Source organism: Xenopus laevis, chromosome 2S (genome assembly GCF_017654675.1).
Source record: "Xenopus laevis strain J_2021 chromosome 2S, Xenopus_laevis_v10.1, whole genome shotgun sequence".
NCBI lineage: Eukaryota > Metazoa > Chordata > Amphibia > Anura > Pipidae > Xenopus > Xenopus laevis.
This window is the reverse complement of record NC_054374.1, coordinates 157,833,029-157,854,911: the sequence shown is the minus strand read 5'-3', so window position 1 is coordinate 157,854,911 and position 21,883 is coordinate 157,833,029. Positions and strand designations below refer to the sequence as shown.

The 21,883-nt window shown below is 42.5% G+C and overlaps 1 protein-coding gene across 5 annotated transcripts in view; it reads left to right on the top strand.

The window, feature by feature from the left end:
- Window positions 1–21,883, top strand: part of fat3.S (FAT atypical cadherin 3 S homeolog) — a 304,473-nt gene that overhangs the window by 232,215 nt on the left and 50,375 nt on the right. For all 5 annotated transcript variants that reach the window (XM_041584587.1, XM_041584586.1, XM_041584585.1 and 2 more), the window contains 3 exons: window positions 10,822–11,018; window positions 11,365–11,518; window positions 13,583–13,816. In XM_041584587.1, the coding sequence (XP_041440521.1) occupies window positions 10,822–11,018; window positions 11,365–11,518; window positions 13,583–13,816 (585 nt within the window). The remainder of the gene's footprint in view (window positions 1–10,821; window positions 11,019–11,364; window positions 11,519–13,582; window positions 13,817–21,883) is intronic.

Genomic DNA, 21,883 nt, shown 5'->3' with positions numbered 1-21,883 from the left:
GCTGTAAGTGAGCAGGGAGAGACTCAGGCAGGAAGTGATGTAACACCAAGCTAATATGGCAGCTTCTATCCTAAACAAACAGAGACAGTGTCTAGAGCTGGTAATTCAGGTATGGTAAAGCATTCAGCAGAATACATATAGCGTTCTAGCTTGCACTATTGTGGCTAATCTGTTGGCAATAAACTGTCTTGTAGCTTTCCTTCTCCTTTAACACTCTGGCTCTACAGTATATAAATAATGCATAACAATAATATTAAATAATTGCCCTGAATAATTTGAAGGTTCTTGGTGAGAACTTCTTGCCAATGTGCCCTGTAGGTTGTTCTGTGTCAGTTTTATGACATTGCAGAAGAAGATGTTCCATCAGACGCATGCTTGCTCAGGAGCACGATTAGCAGCAATGTCATATTTTTAAGACTAATCATCCATCCAAATCTTCTTCTCCACAACCCACTGCCTTGAAAGATTGTCATAAGAGAGGCCTCCTCCATTATACTTACGCCCGGCTCTCTTCTAGACATGGCGTTCCCCTGGCCAGTGAACTTCAAAATCATATCCCTTCTCCAAGGAGGCTTTGTCTCTGTGTAGTTTAATGATGTGGAAAAGTGTTATTGCCACTCTCAATGTCAGTGTTCCGGCTTAATAAAAGGTTGTTCTGCTTCATCTCTTCCACTTCTTAGCAGCCTTCAGTCAGATGAATTCCATCTAATTACTGTGCTTTCATTTCAGCTGCTCCTTAAATGACCCCTCGTTAGGGCTATTTAATACTTCAGTGTCTTTCCGTGTCATCTCAACTTTTTTAACATGTTTTTCCTGCCAGACTAGTAATTAAGCAAACGGCATGGCTGTATGATAAAACTTTCATTAAATGCTTCCTGACCAGGATCGCCTGCCTCGCTTGGATGCATAATCAACAGCTAATGAAATATTCTACGTAGCAAGTTACTGTGGCAAAGTGCATCCTCTCTTGAGACTCGACTTTTATCAGTGATTATATTAAAACAGTCTGTTTGATTGTTCTCTGCTTGAGTCCAGTTTTTATCTAGTGATAAACGGGAACAGTTCCAGGAAGTCTTTAAGGAGATGTGTGCCTCAACATTAACTTCTTCCCTGGTATGTTTTAGGCCTTGGTAATATAAATCTGTGCACAGAGAAGCTGATGGTGATACAGGATGCAAGCACCTATTCTATTCAGCTATGTGTAGGTCTTTCAAGATTAGGGATGTAGCGAACGTCGGAAAAAAAGTTCGCGAACATATTTGCGAACTTGCGTCAAAAATGCGAACGGTTCGCGAACGTCGCGAACCCCATAGACTTCAATGGGAAGGCGAATTTTAAAAGCTAGAAAAGACATTTCTGGCCAGAAAAATGATTTTAAAGTTGTTTAAAGGGTGCAACGACCTGGACAGTGCCATGCCAGGGCAAAAATGTTTCTAAAAAATCCATTGTTGACACAGCGCTGCGTTTTGTGCTGTAAAGGGCAGAAATCACACTACATTTCTAAACCTGTGTAATAAACTGCTTTAAAACGTCCGGCGTCTACATGCCAATCAAGTCGTGTAAAGGTTACAGCCTGTTCACACGCAAAGACGAAATGCGGTGCTTACTGCAACGCAAAAAGACGCAAAGAGCTTTAATGAATGATACCGTCAAGTGAGCAAATAATAGTTTTTAATTACTAGTTGCTTGTCACCTCCAGGATGTTCGTCCTGTTGGTGGCAATATTTCTGTAGTGGTGTGTTTAGCAGTCACCGTGCTTGTGCGCACGTGCACGGTCAGGCAGAGGTAATTCAATGTACAGTGAAGCGAACCAAAAAACACTGATTCTGCAGTGTGGGCCCAGTTTTGGTCTACTTTATTGATCACCTGCGGTGACCATAAAAGATGCGATTTTGCCACTGTTGCAGAACCCTGAAAAATTAGGCATGTGTACTTTCCTGAAAAATTATGTTTTTTTTTGTCGCAGCCACTGAACCAGAAGTCCAGAAACAATATGCCATATAAATGCTGAAAATATTAATTTTTTTTTGTGGCAGCCACTGCAGCACAGAGGCCAGAAAAAATATGCCATATAAATGCAAACAATATTAATTTTTTTTTGTCGCAGCCACTGCAGCACAGAGGCCAGGAAAAATATGCCATATAAATGCTAACAATATAAATTTTTTTGGTCGCAGCCACTGAAGCACAGAGGCCAGGAAAAATATGCCATATAAATGCTGAAAATATTCTGTTTTTTTTAGTCGCAGCCACTGAAGCACAGAGGCCAGAAAAAATATGCCATATAAATGCTGAAAATATTCATTTTTTTGTCACAGCCACTGAAGCACAGAGGCCAGAAAAAATATGCCATATAAATGCTGAAAATATTCATTTATTTTTGTTGCAGCCACTGAAGCACAGAGGCCAGAAAAAATATGCCATATAAATGCTGAAAATATTCAATTTTTTTGGTCGCAGCCACTGAAGCACAGAGGCCAGGAAAAATATGCCATATAAATGCTGAAAATATTCTGTTTTTTTTAGTCGCAGCCACTGAAGCACAGAGGCCAGAAAAAATATGCCATATAAATGCTGAAAATATTCAATTTTTTTGGTCGCAGCCACTGAAGCACAGAGGCCAGGAAAAATATGCCATATAAATGCTGAAAATATTCTGTTTTTTTTAGTCGCAGCCACTGAAGCACAGAGGCCAGAAAAAATATGCCATATAAATGCTGAAAATATTCAATTTTTTTGGTCGCAGCCACTGAAGCACAGAGGCCAGGAAAAATATGCCATATAAATGCTGAAAATATTCTGTTTTTTTTGGTCGCAGCCACTGAAGCACAGAGGCCAGAAAAAATATGCCATATAAATGCTGAAAATATTCTGTTTTTTTTGGTCGCAGCCACTGAAGCACAGAGACCAGAAAAACTCAGGATTTACCTGGATTCAAATTAAACCAGTAGGGTTTGCACCCTAGTTTGTAACGGTGGTGGAGGGAGGAGGACGCTAAAGGACAGCTGTATGTGGAGTCATGAGGCGTGCAGAGAAGGACAGCTGCATGGGGAGTCAGAATCAGAAACTCAGAACAAGTCTTCCGGCGTGCAGTAACCCTCCGAGATCCACCCCTCATTCATTTTAATAAAGGTCAGGTAATCCACACTTTTGTGACCTAGGCGAGTTCTCTTCTCAGTTACAATCCCTCCTGCTGCACTGAAGGTCCTTTCTGAGAGGACACTTGAGGCGGGGCAAGACAAGAGGTTCATGGCAAATTGTGACAGCTCTGGCCACAGATCAAGCCTGCGCACCCAGTAGTCCAGGGGTTCATCGCTCCTCAGAGTGTCGATATCTGCAGTTAATGCCAGGTAGTCCGCTACCTGCCGGTCGAGGCGTTCTTTGAGGGTGGATCCCGAAGGGTTCTGCCGCTGCCTTGGGCTGAAAAACATTTGCATGTCTGACGTTACAGAGTGGCCAAAGTGCTTTGTCCTTGCAGGTGCGCTCGTGGCAGGATTACTGGCACCTCTGCCCCTGGAATGTTGATGAGTTCCTGAAGTGACATCACCCTTAAAAGCATTGTACAACATGTTTTGCAGGCTGGTTTGTAAATGCAGCATCCTTTCAGACTTGTGGTATGTTGGTAACATTTCTGCCACTTTATGCTTGTACCGAGGGTCTAGTAGAGTCGCGACCCAGTACAGGTCCTTCTCCTTAAGCCTCTTGATACGGGGGTCCTTCAACAGGCATGACAGCATGAAAGACCCCATTCTCACAAGGTTGGATGCAGAGGTATCCATCTCCGCTTCCTCGTTATCAAGGACTGCATCATCCACGGTCTCCTCCCCCCAGCCACGTACAAGACCAGGGGTCCCCAAAAGGTCACCACCAGCCCCCTGGGAAGCCTGCTCCTGTTGGTCCTCCTCCTCCACAAAGCCACCTTCCTCCTCTGACTCCACTTCTGACACCTCTCCCTGCGTTGCAGCAGGTGCCTGGGTTCGTTCTGGTGATTCCGACCAGAAATCGTGCGCTTCCTGCTCCTCGTCACGCTGGTCTACAGCCTCATCTGTCACTCGTCGCACGGCACGCTCCAGGAAGAAAGCAAAGGGTATTAGGTCGCTGATGGTGCCTTCGGTGCGACTGACCATATTTGTAACCTCTTCAAAAGGGCGCATGAGCCTGCAGGCATCGCGCATAAGCACCCAGTAACGGGGGAAAAAAATCCCCAGCTCTGCAGATCCAGTCCTACCACCCAGTTCAAACAGGTATTCGTTGACGGCTCTTTGTTGTTGCAGCAGACGTTCCAACATGAGGAGCGTTGAATTCCAGCGAGTCTGGCTGTCGCAAATCAAACGCCTGACTGGCATGTTGTACCGCTGCTGAATGTCAGCAAGGCGTGCCATGGCTGTATAGGAACGTCTGAAATGGGCCGACACCTTCCTGGACTGCCTGAGAACGTCCTGGAATCCTGGGTACTTTGAGACAAAACGTTGTACTATTAAATTCAGAACATGTGCCATGCAGGGCACATGTGTTAAATTGCCCAGTCTCAGTGCTGCCAACAGATTGCTTCCATTGTCACACACCACTTTTCCGATCTTCAGTTGGTGTGGGGTCAGCCACCGATCGGCCTGTGACTGCAGAGATGACAGGAGTACAGATCCGGTATGGTTTTTGCTTTCCAGGCACGTCATCCCCAAGACAGCATGACAACGGCGTACCTGGCACGTCGAATAGCCTAGGGGGAGCTGGGGGTGCACAGGTGTGGAGGAGGAGGAGGACCCAGCAGCAGAGGACGAAGAAGAGGAAGAAGACGAGGTAGAGAGCGAAGGAGGAGTAGAGGTGGTGGCAGAACCGCGTGCAATCCGTGGCGGTGACACCAACTCCACTGTCGTTGTTGAGCCACACATTTCCTGCTTCCCAGCCATGACTAAGTTCACCCAGTGGGCAGTGTAGGTGACATACCTGCCCTGACCATGCTTGGAGGACCATGCGTCAGTAGTCATATGGACCTTTGGCCCAACACTAAGTGACAGAGATGCGGTGACTTGGCTCTGCACATGGTGGTACAGGTGTGGTATTCCCTTTTTTGAAAAAAAATTGCGGCTGGGTACCTTCCACTGCAGTGTCCCAATTGCTACAAATTTGCGGAAGGCCTCAGAGTCCACCAGCTGGTATGGTAAAAGCTGGCGGGCTAAGAGTGCAGACAAGCCAGCTGTCAGACGCCGGGCAAGGGGGTGACTCGCAGACATTGGCTTCTTACGCTCAAACATGGCCCTCACAGAAACTTGGCTGGGGGCAGATGACTGGGAATGGGAACTGGTGGTCAAGGTGGAAGGCGGAGTGGAGGGTGGTTCAGACGGGTCAAGGACAGCAGAGGTAGAGCAGTAAGATGCTGGACCAGAAGGAGGGTGGCTTTTAGTTTGCCTGTTGCCTTTGAGGTGTTGCTCCCAAAGTGCTTTGTGCTTGCCGTTCATGTGCCTTCGCATAGAAGTTGTACCTATGTGGCTGTTGGGCTTCCCAAGACTCAGTTTCTGACTGCACTCATTGCAAATTACAACGCTTTTGTCAGAGGCACACACATTAAAAAAATCCCACACTGCTGACCTTTTTGAGGCTGGCAATCTGGGGGTAAAAGTAGAAGTGGGCGGCGTTGGCGGCAATGGCGGGTGCGTTGGCCGGCTGACCACAGGTGCCGATACATGTTGTTGCCCTACTGTTCCCTGCGAGCTGTCCTCCCTGCTTCTTCTAAGTCTTATTCTCCTCCTGCCTCTCTGACTCTCCGTCTCTCCATCTGAACTATCCTCCTCTTGCTCTCTTCTACTGGGCACCCACAAAACATCAATCTCCTCATCATCATTCTCCTCAGATGCATCAATTTCTTCTAACAGCTCACAGAAGGAAGCAGCAGCGGGGACCTCCTCGTCATCACTCATTATGTCCATCTCTGTTGTGTTCTCTGCCAGAATTAAATCTGGTGTAACGTCCTCATCTCCTTCATCTTCTTCTGCCAATAATGGTTGCGCATCACTCAGTTCAAGAAACTCATGTGAAAATAACTCCTCTGACTCCAGTGAAGAAGGGGCGCCGGTGGTGGAGGAAGTGTTACGTGGGGTGCCCATAGCAGTGGAGGATGAGGATGTTGTGGTAAAGTTAGAAACGGTAGAGGATGGGGTGTGCTGTGTAAGCCAGTCAACTACCTCTTCAGCATTTTGGGAGTTCAGGGTCATTGCCTTTTTAAAACTGGGCAATTTCCTAGGGCCACAGGATAGCATAGCAGCACGGCCCCTAGTGCCTCTGCGTGGCGGCCTGCCTTTGCCTGGCATTATTTTTAAAACAAAAACAACAACAACTCAGGTGGTGTTTCTGGAGACGGTATTATTATTGATATTTAGACAGAATGTGAACAAGCTCACAGAGCTAGATGGGAGTTGTTTGAAAATGAAGAAGAAGAAGAACACACTGGGCAAACAAGGCCTACAAGGTCAACGTATACACTACTACAGCAGTGGATACGGAATATATTATTGCTGCCTGAAAAACGTCACTCGGATGGTGTTTCTAGAGACGGTATTATTATTGATATTTAGACAAAATGTGAACAAGCTCACACAGCTAGATGGGAGTTGTTTGAAAATGAAGAAGAAGAAGAACACACTGGGCAAACAAGGCCTACAAGGTCAACGTATACACTACTACAGCAGTGGATACAGAATATATTATTGCTGCCTGAAAAACGTCACTCGGGTGGAGTTTCTGGAGACGGTATTATTATTGATATTTAGACAGAATGTGAACAAGCTCACACAGCTAGATGGCAGTGGTTTGAAAATGAAGAACACACTGGGCAAATAATGCCTACAAGGTCAACGTATACACTACAGCAGTGGTGGATACGGAATATATTATTGCTGCTTGAAAAACGTCACTCAGGTGGTGTTTCTAGAGACGGTATTATTATTGATATTTAGACAAAATGTGAACAAGCTCACACAGCTAGATGGGAGTTGTTTGAAAATGAAGAAGAAGAAGAACACACTGGGCAAACAAGGCCTACAAGGTCAACGTATACACTACTACAGCAGTGGATACGGAATATATTATTGCTGCCTGAAAAACGTCACTCGGGTGGTGTTTCTGGAGACGGTATTATTATTGATATTTAGACAGAATGTGAACAAGCTCACAGAGCTAGATGGCAGTGGTTTGAAAATGAAGAACACACTGGGCAAATAATGCCTACAAGGTCAACGTATACACTACAGCAGTGGTGGATACGGAATATATTATTGCTGCTTGAAAAACGTCACTCAGGTGGTGTTTCTGGAGACGGTATTATTATTGATATTTAGACAGAATGTGAAAAAGCTCACACAGCTAAGTGGCAGTGGTTTGAAAATGAAGAACACACTGGGCAAATAATGCCTACAAGGTCAACGTATACACTACAGCAGTGGTGGATACGGAATATATTATTGCTGCTTGAAAAACGTCACTCAGGTGGTGTTTCTGGAGACGGTATTATTATTGATATTTAGACAGAATGTGAAAAAGCTCACACAGCTAAGTGGCAGTGGTTTGAAAATGAAGATCACACTGGGCAAATAATGCCTACAAGGTCAACGTATACACTACAGCAGTGGTGGATACGGAATATATTATTGCTGCTTGAAAAACGTCACTCAGGTGGTGTTTCTGGAGACGGTATTATTATTGATATTTAGACAGAATGTGAACAAGCTCACACAGCTAAGTGGCAGTGGTTTGAAAATGAAGAACACACTGGGCAAATAATGCCTACAAGGTCAACGTATACACTACAGCAGTGGTGGATACGGAATATATTATTGCTGCTTGAAAAACGTCACTCGGGTGGTGTTTCTAGAGACGGTATTATTATTGATATTTAGACAAAATGTGAACAAGCTCACACAGCTAGATGGGAGTTGTTTGAAAATGAAGAAGAAGAAGAACACACTGGGCAAACAAGGCCTACAAGGTCAACGTATACACTACTACAGCAGTGGATACGGAATATATTATTGCTGCCTGAAAAACGTCACTCGGGTGGTGTTTCTGGAGACGGTATTATTATTGATATTTAGACAGAATGTGAACAAGCTCACAGAGCTAGATGGCAGTGGTTTGAAAATGAAGAACACACTGGGCAAATAATGCCTACAAGGTCAACGTATACACTACAGCAGTGGTGGATACGGAATATATTATTGCTGCTTGAAAAACGTCACTCAGGTGGTGTTTCTGGAGACGGTATTATTATTGATATTTAGACAGAATGTGAAAAAGCTCACACAGCTAAGTGGCAGTGGTTTGAAAATGAAGAACACACTGGGCAAATAATGCCTACAAGGTCAACGTATACACTACAGCAGTGGTGGATACGGAATATATTATTGCTGCTTGAAAAACGTCACTCAGGTGGTGTTTCTGGAGACGGTATTATTATTGATATTTAGACAGAATGTGAACAAGCTCACACAGCTAAGTGGCAGTGGTTTGAAAATGAAGAACACACTGGGCAAATAATGCCTACAAGGTCAACGTATACACTACAGCAGTGGTGGATACGGAATATATTATTGCTGCTTGAAAAACGTCACTCAGGTGGTGTTTCTGGAGACGGTATTATTATTGATATTTAGACAGAATGTGAACAAGCTCACACAGCTAAGTGGCAGTGGTTTGAAAATGAAGAACACACTGGGCAAATAATGCCTACAAGGTCAACGTATACACTACAGCAGTGGTGGATACGGAATATATTATTGCTGCTTGAAAAACGTCACTCAGGTGGTGTTTCTGGAGACGGTATTATTATTGATATTTAGACAGAATGTGAACAAGCTCACACAGCTAAGTGGCAGTGGTTTGAAAATGAAGAACACACTGGGCAAATAATGCCTACAAGGTCAACGTATACACTACAGCAGTGGTGGATACGGAATATATTATTGCTGCTTGAAAAACGTCACTCAGGTGGTGTTTCTGGAGACGGTATTATTATTGATATTTAGACAGAATATGAACAAGCTCACACAGCTAGATGGCCACTGGGCAAATAATGCCTGCAAGTGCACTACTATTGGTGCACTACTATGAAGAACAGCAAACAGCACTGGACACCTTAAAGAACAGTAAGATAAGTAAAATAAAAAAAAAATTATATGTATATTAAAAAAAAAAAATATTCTCGGGTTGGTGCTGCTGAACTACTAGGAGCAGCACAGTAGCACACCAGTCCCACTCCCCAACACTGCTAGACTAATAGCACTTGGCTGTTAAAGTAGCAAAGTAAAACAACAAAAAATAAAATAAAAGCAGTCCTTACAAGGACTATTGGGTTATTACAGCAGTCAGCAGATGAGATCAGAAGAGATCAGTGCCCACAGCAGGCAGCTACATACAGAGCACTGCAGTAGAAGGTAGATTACTAGCCAGCAAAGCTACCCTAAAATGTCCCTCAAATCCCTGCAGACTTCTGTCCCTCCAATACAGAGCAGTATCAAGTAGATTACTAGCCAGCAAACTTACTATCAACTGTCCCTCAAATCAGTGAAATCACTAGCAGCTCTCTCCCTACACTAGCTCTTCCAAGCACACACAGGCAGAATGAAAAAACGCTGCAGGGCTTCAGTTTATATATGGAAGGGGAGTGGTCCAGGGGGTGTGGGGGTGGTCCAGGAGGGAGAGCTTCCTGATTGGCTGCCATGCATCTGCTGGTCTGGGGTGAGAGGTCAAAAAAAAGCGCCAGGTAAGGCGAACCCAAAATGGCGAACGTCGCGCGACGTTCGCGAACTTGCGGCGGACGCGAACAGCCGATGTTCGCGCGAACAAGTTCGCCGGCGAACAGTCCGCGACATCCCTATTCAAGATGACCACCTATTTGATAGGGGCCTATTGACAAGAGAGAGCAATAGAAATATTTGTGTAATGCAGACCTTTCAAAATCTACTGCCGCCAACTTAAATGTCATGGAAGCTCATGCTTTATGGTAGTATAAGGATCCTGGGTGATCAAACCTCTTGAGATAAACATTCTGTTTTACTGGTGGTCTCATTGCATCAACAGATGTTGACCATGGAGCTTTAACTATCATGAGGGCTTGTGAGGTTCCATTGGATGTTGATTAACATTAAAAAATAGTCTAGAAGGCCTCAATACAATACAGAGTCTGCAAAGTAAAGCTTCAAGGAGTTACTTTAAACTTTACGCTGACTGGACAAATCATTTTGTGTAGGAGGTGATATTAGGAGAGATCGAGAGAGATACTGAGCTATGAAAAACACATAGCAATTAGCCACTGCCTCTGAATTAAAAACAGTCTATTCAACATTTAAAATGCACTTGGGAAGAATCATGATAGCTCATTTATCAAAAGGAACTAATGTGCACCTGCACACTCATTACTTGTACTGAATAAATAGGTGTTTAGTACAAAAAACTCCCTTGTGCCCAGGTGTAAGCACTCTACTCTTTATGTCCAACTTGTATATTGCACTCTACTCCTTGTTTACAAGTGTACTGCACTCAACTCCTTGTGTTCTACTCTACTCTACTCTACTCCTTGTGTCAAAGTCAACTCTACTCCTTGTGTCCAAGTCTAGTCTACTCTACTCCTTGTGTCCAAGTCAACTCTACTCTACCCCTTGTGTCCAAGTCAACTCTACTCCACTCCTTGTGTCCAAGTCTACTCTACTATGATCGTGTTTGATGCACCATCATAGAAAATATTAAAACAATGAATGTGTAAATAGTAGATTGTACTGACTCAAAAATGCCTTACGCGTTACATAGTTCATTTTGTGTTCGATATTATTTCAGGTGGGAATCCGAAAGGTAAATTTGCCTTAGGGCTAATACAGAATGAATGGAAGGTATATGTAAAAAGGCCATTGGATCGGGAGGAACAAGCTCTGTATCTTCTCAATATTACCGCAACTGATGGTCTATACGTATCTCAGATGACGGTTGAAGTGACGGTCATTGATGTTAATGACAACAGTCCAGTTTGTGAACAGGTTTGTAACCAGAATTTATTTGCTCATACTTATGTTCCTCTAGTTTCCATTCATTTAACCTTCATAATTGGCCCTGACAGTCTCTAGGAGGCTCAAATGCGGATTGATAATTATTTGCATGTTGTTAAATTTGTGTCACCTCTAGTGTAGGGCTTGATGCAGAATATACTATTCCCATTAAGGTATGCACAGATGGCACAAACATTGCCTATCTCAGGTATCTTGCCATGATCACACCTTTTTTCATTGAATTAATGCTGTGCCATGGTGCATTGTGCGATGGGAGAACAAAGTTTGCTCCATCTGTATGTTGCAGAATATAACTTGTGTTTTGTCCTATTTACAGGTAGCAAACACAGCATCTTTTCCAGAAGACATTCCTCCTAATAAGATGATTATGAAGATTAGTGCTAGAGATGTCGATATTGGGACCAATGCAGAAATCCATTACTCTCTTCATGGGCCTGGCTCTGATCACTTTTACTTAGACTCTGAGACCGGTAAGTGAATTAGGGATGCACTGAGTCCATGATTCGATTCAGGATTCGCCAGGATTCGGTCTTTTTCAGAATAATTCAGGATTCGGCCAAATCCTTCTGGCCGCCCTAACCGAATCCGAGTCCTAATTTGCATATGCAAATTAGAGGCGTGGAGGGAAACTGCATGACTTTTTGTCACCAAACAAGGAAGTAAGAAATGTTTTCCCCTTCCCACCCCTAATTTGCATATGCAAATTAGGATTCAGAATCGGTTCGGTATTCGGACGAATCTTTTGTGAAGGATTCGGAGGATCGGCCGAAACCAAAATAGTGGATTCGGTGCATCCCAACATTGAATAAAACTCATTTTGTGGATAGCAGAAATGTATGAATGTTATGAACAGTGTACTTGGGTCATGCTAAGTTAATACTAGTTAATACTTATCTGGCTACAAATAGGTTTACGGCTTCCATGGTATTTTCTTGGTTTTTGAGGAACCAACTTTAACGTCAGAGAGCTGTGATACAGATGTATATCTGAACATTTTGGGTGGCTACACATTATGGAAGGGCACTTTGGATGATTTCAGTTGACCAGCCCAATCATGGCTCAATCAGCTGGTAGTTTTAACACACATTTTGATATGCCATCTTCACCGAAAATCAATCTGCTTTTCTCTTCATGGCTCATACAACCTTTGAAGTTAAAAGGGTGGTGCAACCACATATGAGCCTCATCATATCTATCCACACTAAATAGGCCCATTAAAATCAACCAAGTTTGGCATTAAAATGTAACAGGGTCCCTGCTTACCAACTTCACTAAAGTAGTTGGTCACCTTTGGGCTCAAAGCTTGATACTGTGGCCTTCTGATTCAGGACCTCCAGTATATTTAATCCAGGTGCTAAGTGGAGACAAAAGAGAAGGAGCAATGTGCTTCCCTTATATAATTTAAAGACCGGAACCTCTGGGGCAATTGGGACACTTCCTTCCCACAGGGCACCCTTTGGCTCCCTTAACGAAACTTCTGAAAATGACTGTTCTCGTGAATACAAAAGGGCAGTCTATAGTTTACTATGGTTCTATAGTAAACATTGGGATTGTTGTTCGCAACACTGTGCAATAAAGATGCCATTTATATGTAAATTAGTGTAAATATTGAATATATTCATCAGATCTTATCTTCAGTCCAGAATAGTTCATCTTCCTTTGGGTGTAAGTCATACAGTGGTGGGGTTCCATTTCAACCCGATGAAATGACAATGTTCTGAACTGCATATGCACTGATAAACAACAAATATAATAATATTTGGCCTCCTTCCCAAACTGCACAACTGCCCCCACCCCAATACTTGCCCATTTGCCTTAACTGTTCAGAAAAAGCAGAGTAGCGCTTGACCACTTGATGGTCTCTTCCAAGTGATCTTAGACCTGGAGTGGACAAAGTTGAGCCCACGTTTAGACTGACAATGGTGCTTGGGGCAAATACACAGAAGTGCAAGGAGCATATTTAGACACAGTAACCTTTGATGAATGGCATCAATATGTGCAATAACAGAAGCCCTTCGATGGTTTCTTATTCATGACCACTTTATGGTGATGTCTTTGGTCTTTGTTGAATACATTGGCCAAGGCAAGTATTGTGCCTACTGCTGATCATAAAGAAAAACCTGCAGAGCAGGAATATACTGTGCACACAATGAGCTATATCCTAATTCTTTATCTGTTAATAGAAATGGACTATAAGCCCTTTTTATAAATACTGTATATTTTCTTTAGTCTGATCTGACAGCTCGCACCTTAGGTTCTTTTTTTACACTGCTTTTCTTTTATTGCAAATAGAATCCTACAGACAGCGGGTTGTAACATTGAAAGGCCAGTCTCACAATGCAGCCTGTTAGGTCTGTTCCTCAAAGCATTTCTTGTCAGGCTTTTTTCTTATGCCGGAATAATTTGGCTTCTGTGAACGTCTGTGTGTTTGTGGCGGAGCATATTGTGTATATTCACACTCAGGAGGGAGTGTAGCGTGTGTTACAACAATACTTGTCCTGCACATAATGCCATTGTTTTTCAATCAATTGCAGGTGAGTTGAAAACCTTGTTTCCATTGGACAGAGAGACAGACCCGGTGTACAACCTTCATGCCCGGGCCACCGACGGCGGAGGAAGATACTGCCAATCTGAAATCCGTTTAATCCTCGAAGATGTCAATGATAACCCCCCAATGTTTTCATCGGATCATTACAGCGCGAGTGTCTATGAGAACACAGTCACCAAAACTCTGCTCACTCGGGTGCAGGCCAATGATCCAGATGTCGGTATGTAAACGATTCCAATAACATATCAATATGAACGTTTTTAACAAGAGGAATGCAGTTGGTCGATAATGGCTCCAGTTCCCAGTAGGGATCCAGGATTCGGTTCTCGATTCGGTCAGGATTTGGCCTTTTTCAGCAGAGTAGGTGTGGGGGCGAGAAATCGTGTGACTTTTTGTCACAAAACAAGGAAGTAAAAAATGTTTTCCCCTTCCCACCCTAATTTGCATATGCAAATTAGGATTCAAATTTGGTTCGGTATTCCCCCGAATCTTTCACGAAGGATTCGGGGGTTGGGCCGAATCCAAAATAGTGAATTTGGTGCATCCCTAGTTCCCAGACATCTTATATGTGAAAGAATTCTTAGGAACCGATCCAGCTGACCAATCAAATTGGATAAATGTTGGTATTTATTAAATGGCTGCTTTCCTTAGTTCTGGATACGCATGCGGATTAACCATTTATTTTTAAAGTATTGGTGAAACTCAGGGGAAGAGGCAAGTGAATTCAACATGGGTGTGTGCCCACCTATAGATACAACACATACAGGGAGGTCAAGGCTGGGCTTGATTGAACCATTTCAACAAACACGAGCAGGCCAGGGGTGATTCTGACCTCTCTGCAACCTTGAGTCTGCTGAGGCCCCCCTCATTCCCCCGCTCTCACCTTTTTAGTGCCAGAGGGGTGCCAAGTGGGGTCCACAGCGCAATTGCACCCTCTGCACTAGAAGAGAAGAATTTCCAGTTGGAAAACCAGAAATTCGGCTCTGAAAGTTACCTGGAGCGGCTTTTTGCTGCCCCTCTTACCTTTTTGGTGCCAAAGGGAATCCAAGGGGGGCCACAGTGCACTAGAAGAGCCGAATTTCCCTTTTTGAAAATCAGACATTTGGTTCTTAAAGGTACCTGGAGCTGCTTTTTGCCATCTATGGTAACTAGTGGCAGCGAGCTTCTCAACTTTCCTCATTGGCACAGCATCCCTGGAGCAGGTTTTCAAAAAATTCAATGTGCCGGTTTAAATAAAGTAAAAAAAAAATATTTTTCACTGAGTTTACATGTCCTTATAAAACCTTATGCATTTTGTGCTGCACTGGTGAGTTTATACATTTCTATTGGAGTTTTGTTTTTTCCTTTTTTTATAGGGCTCCCTTGGTACCGAGTGTAATGAGGGAATATTCAACCAACAAAATAATAAATATGACTATTTAGAATCCATATAAAGCTTATGTCAAACAAAGTCTAGTATGGCCCCTTCAGGAAAGAATCCAATATATTATAGCCAACTACAACAGCTACTGATATGATCATTTTGGTCCATTTATAAAGCCTGGGCAAATTTGCACCTGGGCAGTAACTCATGGCAACCAATCAGATCTTTGGTTTCATTGTTCTACTTGCAGCTGGTCTAATATAAGCCTAAGACTGTTTCTAAGGGCCACTTTGATTGGACTGAATACAGGGAAGTTTTTCTTCTGCAGTAGAAAAAAGAATATTTACGTTTGAAGCTGAATCCTGGAATTAGGCCCCAGAAAAAAAAGCTTAAATAAAACCGGTTAAAAGACATTGACATCAGAAATGTTTACTATCTTTTTGGTTGAATACTTTAGGGTGACTATATTGTTTCAAATTAACAAAGGATGATAACTTTATCCCAAAAATAGTATAAATCCAAAAATACGCAATAAACTGGAATTTGTGCTTATAAGTCCTTACTGACTGTCATAAGGTTTGATATAAGGCAACTCTTGCACTGGAAATGTTTGCCTGTCTATAAATCTGCCAGCAAAGTCGGTTTGATGTTCAGATTTGAATGTGAAGAGGATTTGTTCTATTGAAGCCGCATGTGTCGAGGGTTTATTCATGGGATTTTGTGCATCTGGAGCCGCTTTGCACGGTAGATGTATCCGCTTGAATCTTGTGTAAAGTCATGTACGACAAGTAAGAGTCCCTTCACAAACCTGAAATTAGAAATTACCTAAATGATATAAGACGTAAAATATACCGAAAATTCTCTTCCAGAATGTAGAAATAGATATGTATATTATTTTTATATGTACCGGCTCTGTATAAGCCTCTGTAATATGCATAGGGTTGGCACTCAACAAAATCTTCCAATAAAGAAGAAGCCCACAAGAGCTTGCAATCAAGAAGAAAATGTGTAGTGGACAGTGTCGGACTGGCCCGGTGGGACACCGGGAAAATACCCGGTGGGCCCTGACCCTTAATGGGCCCCCTCTGGTCCAGACCCCTATCCAGATCTCTGTAAAAAAGTTTTCTTCTCGCAGCGCCATCAGTGCAGTGCCTTCTGCGCATGCGCTAGGCACCAGGCGCCTTCACACTGGTGTGCCAAGCGGTGCCTTTGTGTGCGCACTCAGCACGGCACAGTAGGGGGCGAAGGGGGCCCTGGACAGTCTGACCCTGGAAGTGGAAGTATAAATGATGATGCATTTATTCTTTAAATTTGGTTCCTCGGAGGCGGAACTACTGCTAACAGTAGCCAATAGCAGAGTAGAATGTACACACACACCTAAGGACTATTCTGCTCACTGGGCTGTAGGTCTGTCTATACTGTATGTGAGTCCCTACTGCCATTTTTATGGAGTTTCAAGTATTCAGTTTATTCGGATTGGAGTTGTTTGCCCATAATGGGATGCTGGTTGGGTAGTGACACCCCTCATTACTTTCATGGGGTCAGTGAGAGGTTTCATAGCACCTTATGTTGTAGCCTCTGTTAGATTTAAAGAGTATATTTTGACCGAATTTATTCTCTGGCGGCAAAACGGAGAAATTCGCTGCAAATCCATGCCTGGTGAATTTATTCGCCCATCGCTAATAGCACGACATTTGGGTGGTTATTTATCAAGGTCCGAATTTATCTCAATATTGGCTACTTCAAACTCCGATCTAACCCGCTCAGGTTTTTAACGCTTATTTATTATTACATTTTCCAGAAAATTACCTTTGCGGGAAAAGCTCTGATTATCACAATTTTTTCGTGAATTTTCCCCGAAAAATCTGAATTTTTCAGAGATTTCACCCGAAAGCTCAGAAAACTTCGTGAAATTGCCCGAAACCCCGACATAACCAAAAATTAATGGGACTGTTCCCATTGACTTTTATGGAACCTGAACAGGTTTGAGATGCCGTGTTTTTTGTGATTTTTTTAAAAGCCTATTATAACACAAAAATTTTTTTTTTCGGATTTCGAGGAATTTCGTGTATTCGGAGCTTAGTAAATAACCCCCTAAAAGTCTTACAGAGTATTTGTTAGATGGGGTCATTGACCTACATTTGAAACAAGGAAAGAGTCAGAAGATGAAGGCAAATCATTCAAAAAGTAAAAAAAAGAAAAATGGAGGCCAGTAATAAACTTGGCTACAATTAGCCATGCTATAACATACAAATAGTTAACTTAAAGGTAAACCACCCTTTTAATGTTATCAATATTGTTGGAGCACCGTGCTCCATATTATAAAAGACCCCTTTATCCATAAAAACCCAGGTCTCAAGCATTCTATAGCAATATATGGGGCAGATTTACTAAGGTGCAAAGTGGCTAACGCTAGCGACAATTCGCCAGCATAGGCGACTTTTTGCTCTGGCGAACTGACGCTACTCCGTAAATTCACAAAAATGCAGATTTTACTGAACGTTACCTCTTTCTCCAGAGTTGCCATAGCCACCTCAGACCAAGCGAAGTGCTATAAAGCAGCCAGATCTTCCTCAATCTTCTGTCACTTACATCATATCCTGTGTGCCGTAAAAGAATCAAAGTTCAAAAAACGCTGGCGACTTTTCCTTTTTTCAGCGTGATTGCCTGCAAAAATCCTAACAAACTTTTTTTTGGGGAACCATTTTTTTCCAGACATTACGTAACATATCGAACATTCATTTTACAGTGGACTCATGTGTAGGGCATTATATTAACTCTCTTGTCTTTATTAAGGTTCCCTGGGCTTGTGTAATATAAACCAGTAACTTAAGCCATTTGCAGTAACATTTATAATAAAGACGTCCATACAACTTTAAATTACCCGCCGTATGCAAATTGACCTGAGTGCAAGATCACTAGCGATTTTCTGCTAGGCAAAAATGAATGCTAGCGCATCTTCGCTATGAAATGCTCCCACTGCCGAACGAACGCTAGCGAAAAGTCGATATCGTTCGGTGCTTAAGATGAAACTCTGCATGTTAGTGAATTGGCGTAGTCTCAGCGAATTTGCGCCTGGCGAAGTGTTGGGATGCGTTCGAAACGGACGCTGGCGAAAATTTGCCAGTAGTGATTTTTTTACGCCAGCGCCCGTTTTTGACGCCGGCGCCCGTTTTTGACGATGGCGTCCGTTTTTTCCAAATAAAAAGATTTTGACGCTGGCAAATTTTTGCAGGCGTTTCACGAATTTATTTTCTGGCGGTGAATCGCGCAAATGCACACCTGGCGAATAAATTCGCCCATCACTATTTGCCAGTTAGTGAATCTGCCCCCTAAGTGTTGGTAGGCATAGTTCATCTTTACTCTGTATATCTTCATTTTACATCTGCTGAGGTTGCTCGCCCCATGCAGACATATTATTCAACGAATAATAAAGATCATAGGTGTATAAATATTTTTTTAAAACTTAGATAGACCAACCCAATAAAAAGCACAATGCCTCAGCATATACAGGAAAAGCATATCTAGATGCATACAATTCTACCATATTCTTTATATTCTCCATTTCTTTCCATGGTGCATGAGAGCCGTCATGTCTTGCAGTGAAACATCTCGTTTCTTCTCGGCCACCTCTGCCTGAACTCCTTATGCCATCAGTTTAATCAAAAGTAGCCGGCGTCATCAAGATCCGACTTTTTTGAAGACTTTCCGAGTTTTTTGACAAGACGTGTTTCTTACAAAAGCGACGCTTTCTTCAAAGGAATTCTGCTGCGTCTGACACAAGTTTAAAATATTGCTAAAAAGCCTAAGGAAAAAAGCATCTTAATGGAATCCGCTGATACAGATAAGAGATTCTCTGCGGGCGGCTTAGTTTCTTTATCTAGCACAAAATGCCCGTTTAGTTATTCGATTGAAGGGTTATAAGGTCAATACAAAACCAAAAAAAAAGACAATTTTGTTTTATGTAAATTTTAATATCTTTTCTGTAAACTGGATCTGTCCGGTTATTAAATATTCGCATTTCAAACCTAAAAACATCATTATAACATAAAAATATTACAGATTACAATTTAATTGGCCCCTAAGCCTTTTTTTTAATGTTCTAATGGTCTAGCCATGTGTAAGGAAAATAATTAACCCTGGTAGTCTAGTGGTGCGGCGGGGATGCCTGCCGTGCCGCTCCTCTTCTCATGGGCCGGGTTCTTCTTAGTGAGCACGCGGTGCGCACTTCCGGGTTTAGTAGGCGCATGCGTGCTGGCATGATGACATCAGCGCACAATGGCGCGAAATTTAAAAGTTTAAAAGGGACCTTCCTGCTGTTTCCCATTGCCCGTGATAGGAGTTTATTCCTGGTGCTTCCTGAGCTTTGCTAATCCTGTTTTTGTACCTGTTTGATTCCTGTTGTGACCCCTGCCTAGCTTTTGACTATTCTGACCTCTGGATCCTGACCCTTACCTGAATACCGACTACCTCTTCTGATTAACCCTCTGATTGACTTCCTGGTTTGACCCCTGTCTGCCTGACTACATTTATTCTCTGCCTGCCCCGACCCGGCCTGATCTGACTACTCCTTTGCCTAAACGCCTTGTACTATGACTTTCTGCCCAAATACTTTGCTTTACAGTCGTGCCCCTCTGCCTATCCAGAACCTATAGCCTTGCACCTCTTGTTTAAGACCTGGTGGCATCCAAGTAGCTGAGGGCTCCTCCTGAGGCCAAAGGCAGTCACACTACAGGTGAAGCACGAGCCGAGACCAGGGTGCTTGGCATTTGTTCTGGTGTTGGGTGCCGACTGTTACACCATGTCAATATTCTAATGCTCCAATGCATAAATCCTAGATTTGGTTCTGGATTTGGCTGAATCTGAACCATTTTTAGCATGATTTGAATTCAGTTGAATCCAAGAACCTGGCCAAACTGAATCTGAACCCTATATCATGGAGAAAAAAATCATGTTGTAGGGGCAGCAGCTTTTTCCACTTGTGCGTCTGCATTTTCCTGCCCGAGGTGGGGGTTCAGATTCAGTTCAGCCAAAACCAGAAAAGAAGGGTTCTGATTGGCTACAAGCTGGTCTAGCCATATGACGATTCTATTGCTTTGATTTTCTCCAAGTTGGTGTAGCCAGGTCAGAATTCTAATGGGGGAATGTAATATATTCTGCTAGTTCAAAAAAATCTTTGCAAAGATCATTGCGAATGTTATCGAGCAAGAGTTTCATTGTTTGCGTCTTTTTCGGGCGATTTCAGACCTCAATGACAAAATGGCTTTTGCAAACATGTGCAGGGTATGTAATAAAATTTAGCAATCGCAAAGTGTTTTTTGCGACTGATTGTTTGACCAAACTCCAGAAAAGGTTAACCCTAAAGTTTGCTTAGCGGTAATGTGCGATGTAATGTATTCGCCAGCGAATTATTTTACATTGCGAGCAGCACTAAACATTCTCAAAACTCCAATTTTAAACACCACTTGTGATTTTAATTATATCCCCCCTTAATGCTTTTCGTTTATAGCCACATCATGTGAAACGTCTTTGGTACAATATTCTGTGTATGTTTGGCGGGAGCGAAGAGAACAATATCGGAAAAAGACTTGGCTATCGGTTCTTTGATGGTGCCCAAACATCAGCCACGGTTTACTGCTGAATTGTCAGATAGAGGTAAAATTCTGTATATCTGACAATTCAGCTCTTAATGTTTTAAATAGAATGAAAAATGGCTGACTTTTGAAGAATTTACTCGAAATCCTTAAACTGTCAGCCATTGGTCGTTTAATTGGAAACATTAACAATTCAGCAGTAAACCCTGGCCAGTGTTCGTGCACCTTCAAAGGACAGATATCCAAGTCTTTTGCCGATATTGGTGACCTTGTCTCCTGCCATACACACAAAAAATATTGGACAAATTTTGAGTAAATTGGTCTACTGTGACAAAATTATATGGCAGCTCTCACTTATAAGAACAAAAATATGCTGATAAATTATGCTCTCTTATCAATGATTTTTGTCAGTATAAGTTAATCGTCCCTTTAACTTGCACAAACATCTTACATTTTGCCTTTCAAGGTGAACTTCAAAAAGTTGTCAGAAACCCACACGCATCAGTTTCCATTCCTATGTCCTTTTTTTGCAGAGTACATTCGAAGCCCAAAGATCTTTCCCATTTCGTTTTATTGCGGTCGTTTTACAAAGTCGATTTTGATTGGTGGCATTCTGCAAACCAATCAGAAAACACGACCACGCTTATCTGACGGCTTCTGCATTCACTGCCGAAATGATGAACAGGACTTTATTATCCCTTATACTTCTGGGCCTTTCTAAAATTGTTGTATAGATCGGAATGGCAGGTTTCTTCAGCAATAGTCAGTTAGTCGCAAAGCGAGCAAATATTTCATCGATCAACAAACCTCTTCTGACAGATGTTCCCGATGAATATAAACGTCCCACATATAACAGTTTATCTTTCGTGGAGAACAAAGAATAGAGATGCAAGTAGATATAGAGCCGACATTTCATTGCTTTATAAATTACCTTCTTCAAGGTTTGGGCCTGACATTGCTTGATACTCCATCAATAACTTTATAACCACCGTGTAATTGCTGCATCTAAAGCTCATCACGTGATTGATGTCACTTAAGAAATATTATCCGTCAGTCTAGGCCTTAACTCTTCTTCTCACTTTTACTTTTACTTAACATTATAAACCAAAAATGTTTCATTCCTATATGTCCGGTTAAACTTCGACTCCCATCATATTTTAAGACTATTGGATGATCTGGTCTTTTGGGGAAAAATTTTCATTAGAAGGACCTCTGATTCAAAATGACATTCAAATATTCAATGGCATTTGGGGGTTCTGTAATTTGCTTTTTAGAGGCTCCCCACTTTTACCAACATTCTACTTTAATGTGTCAGCTCTGAAGGAAAGAA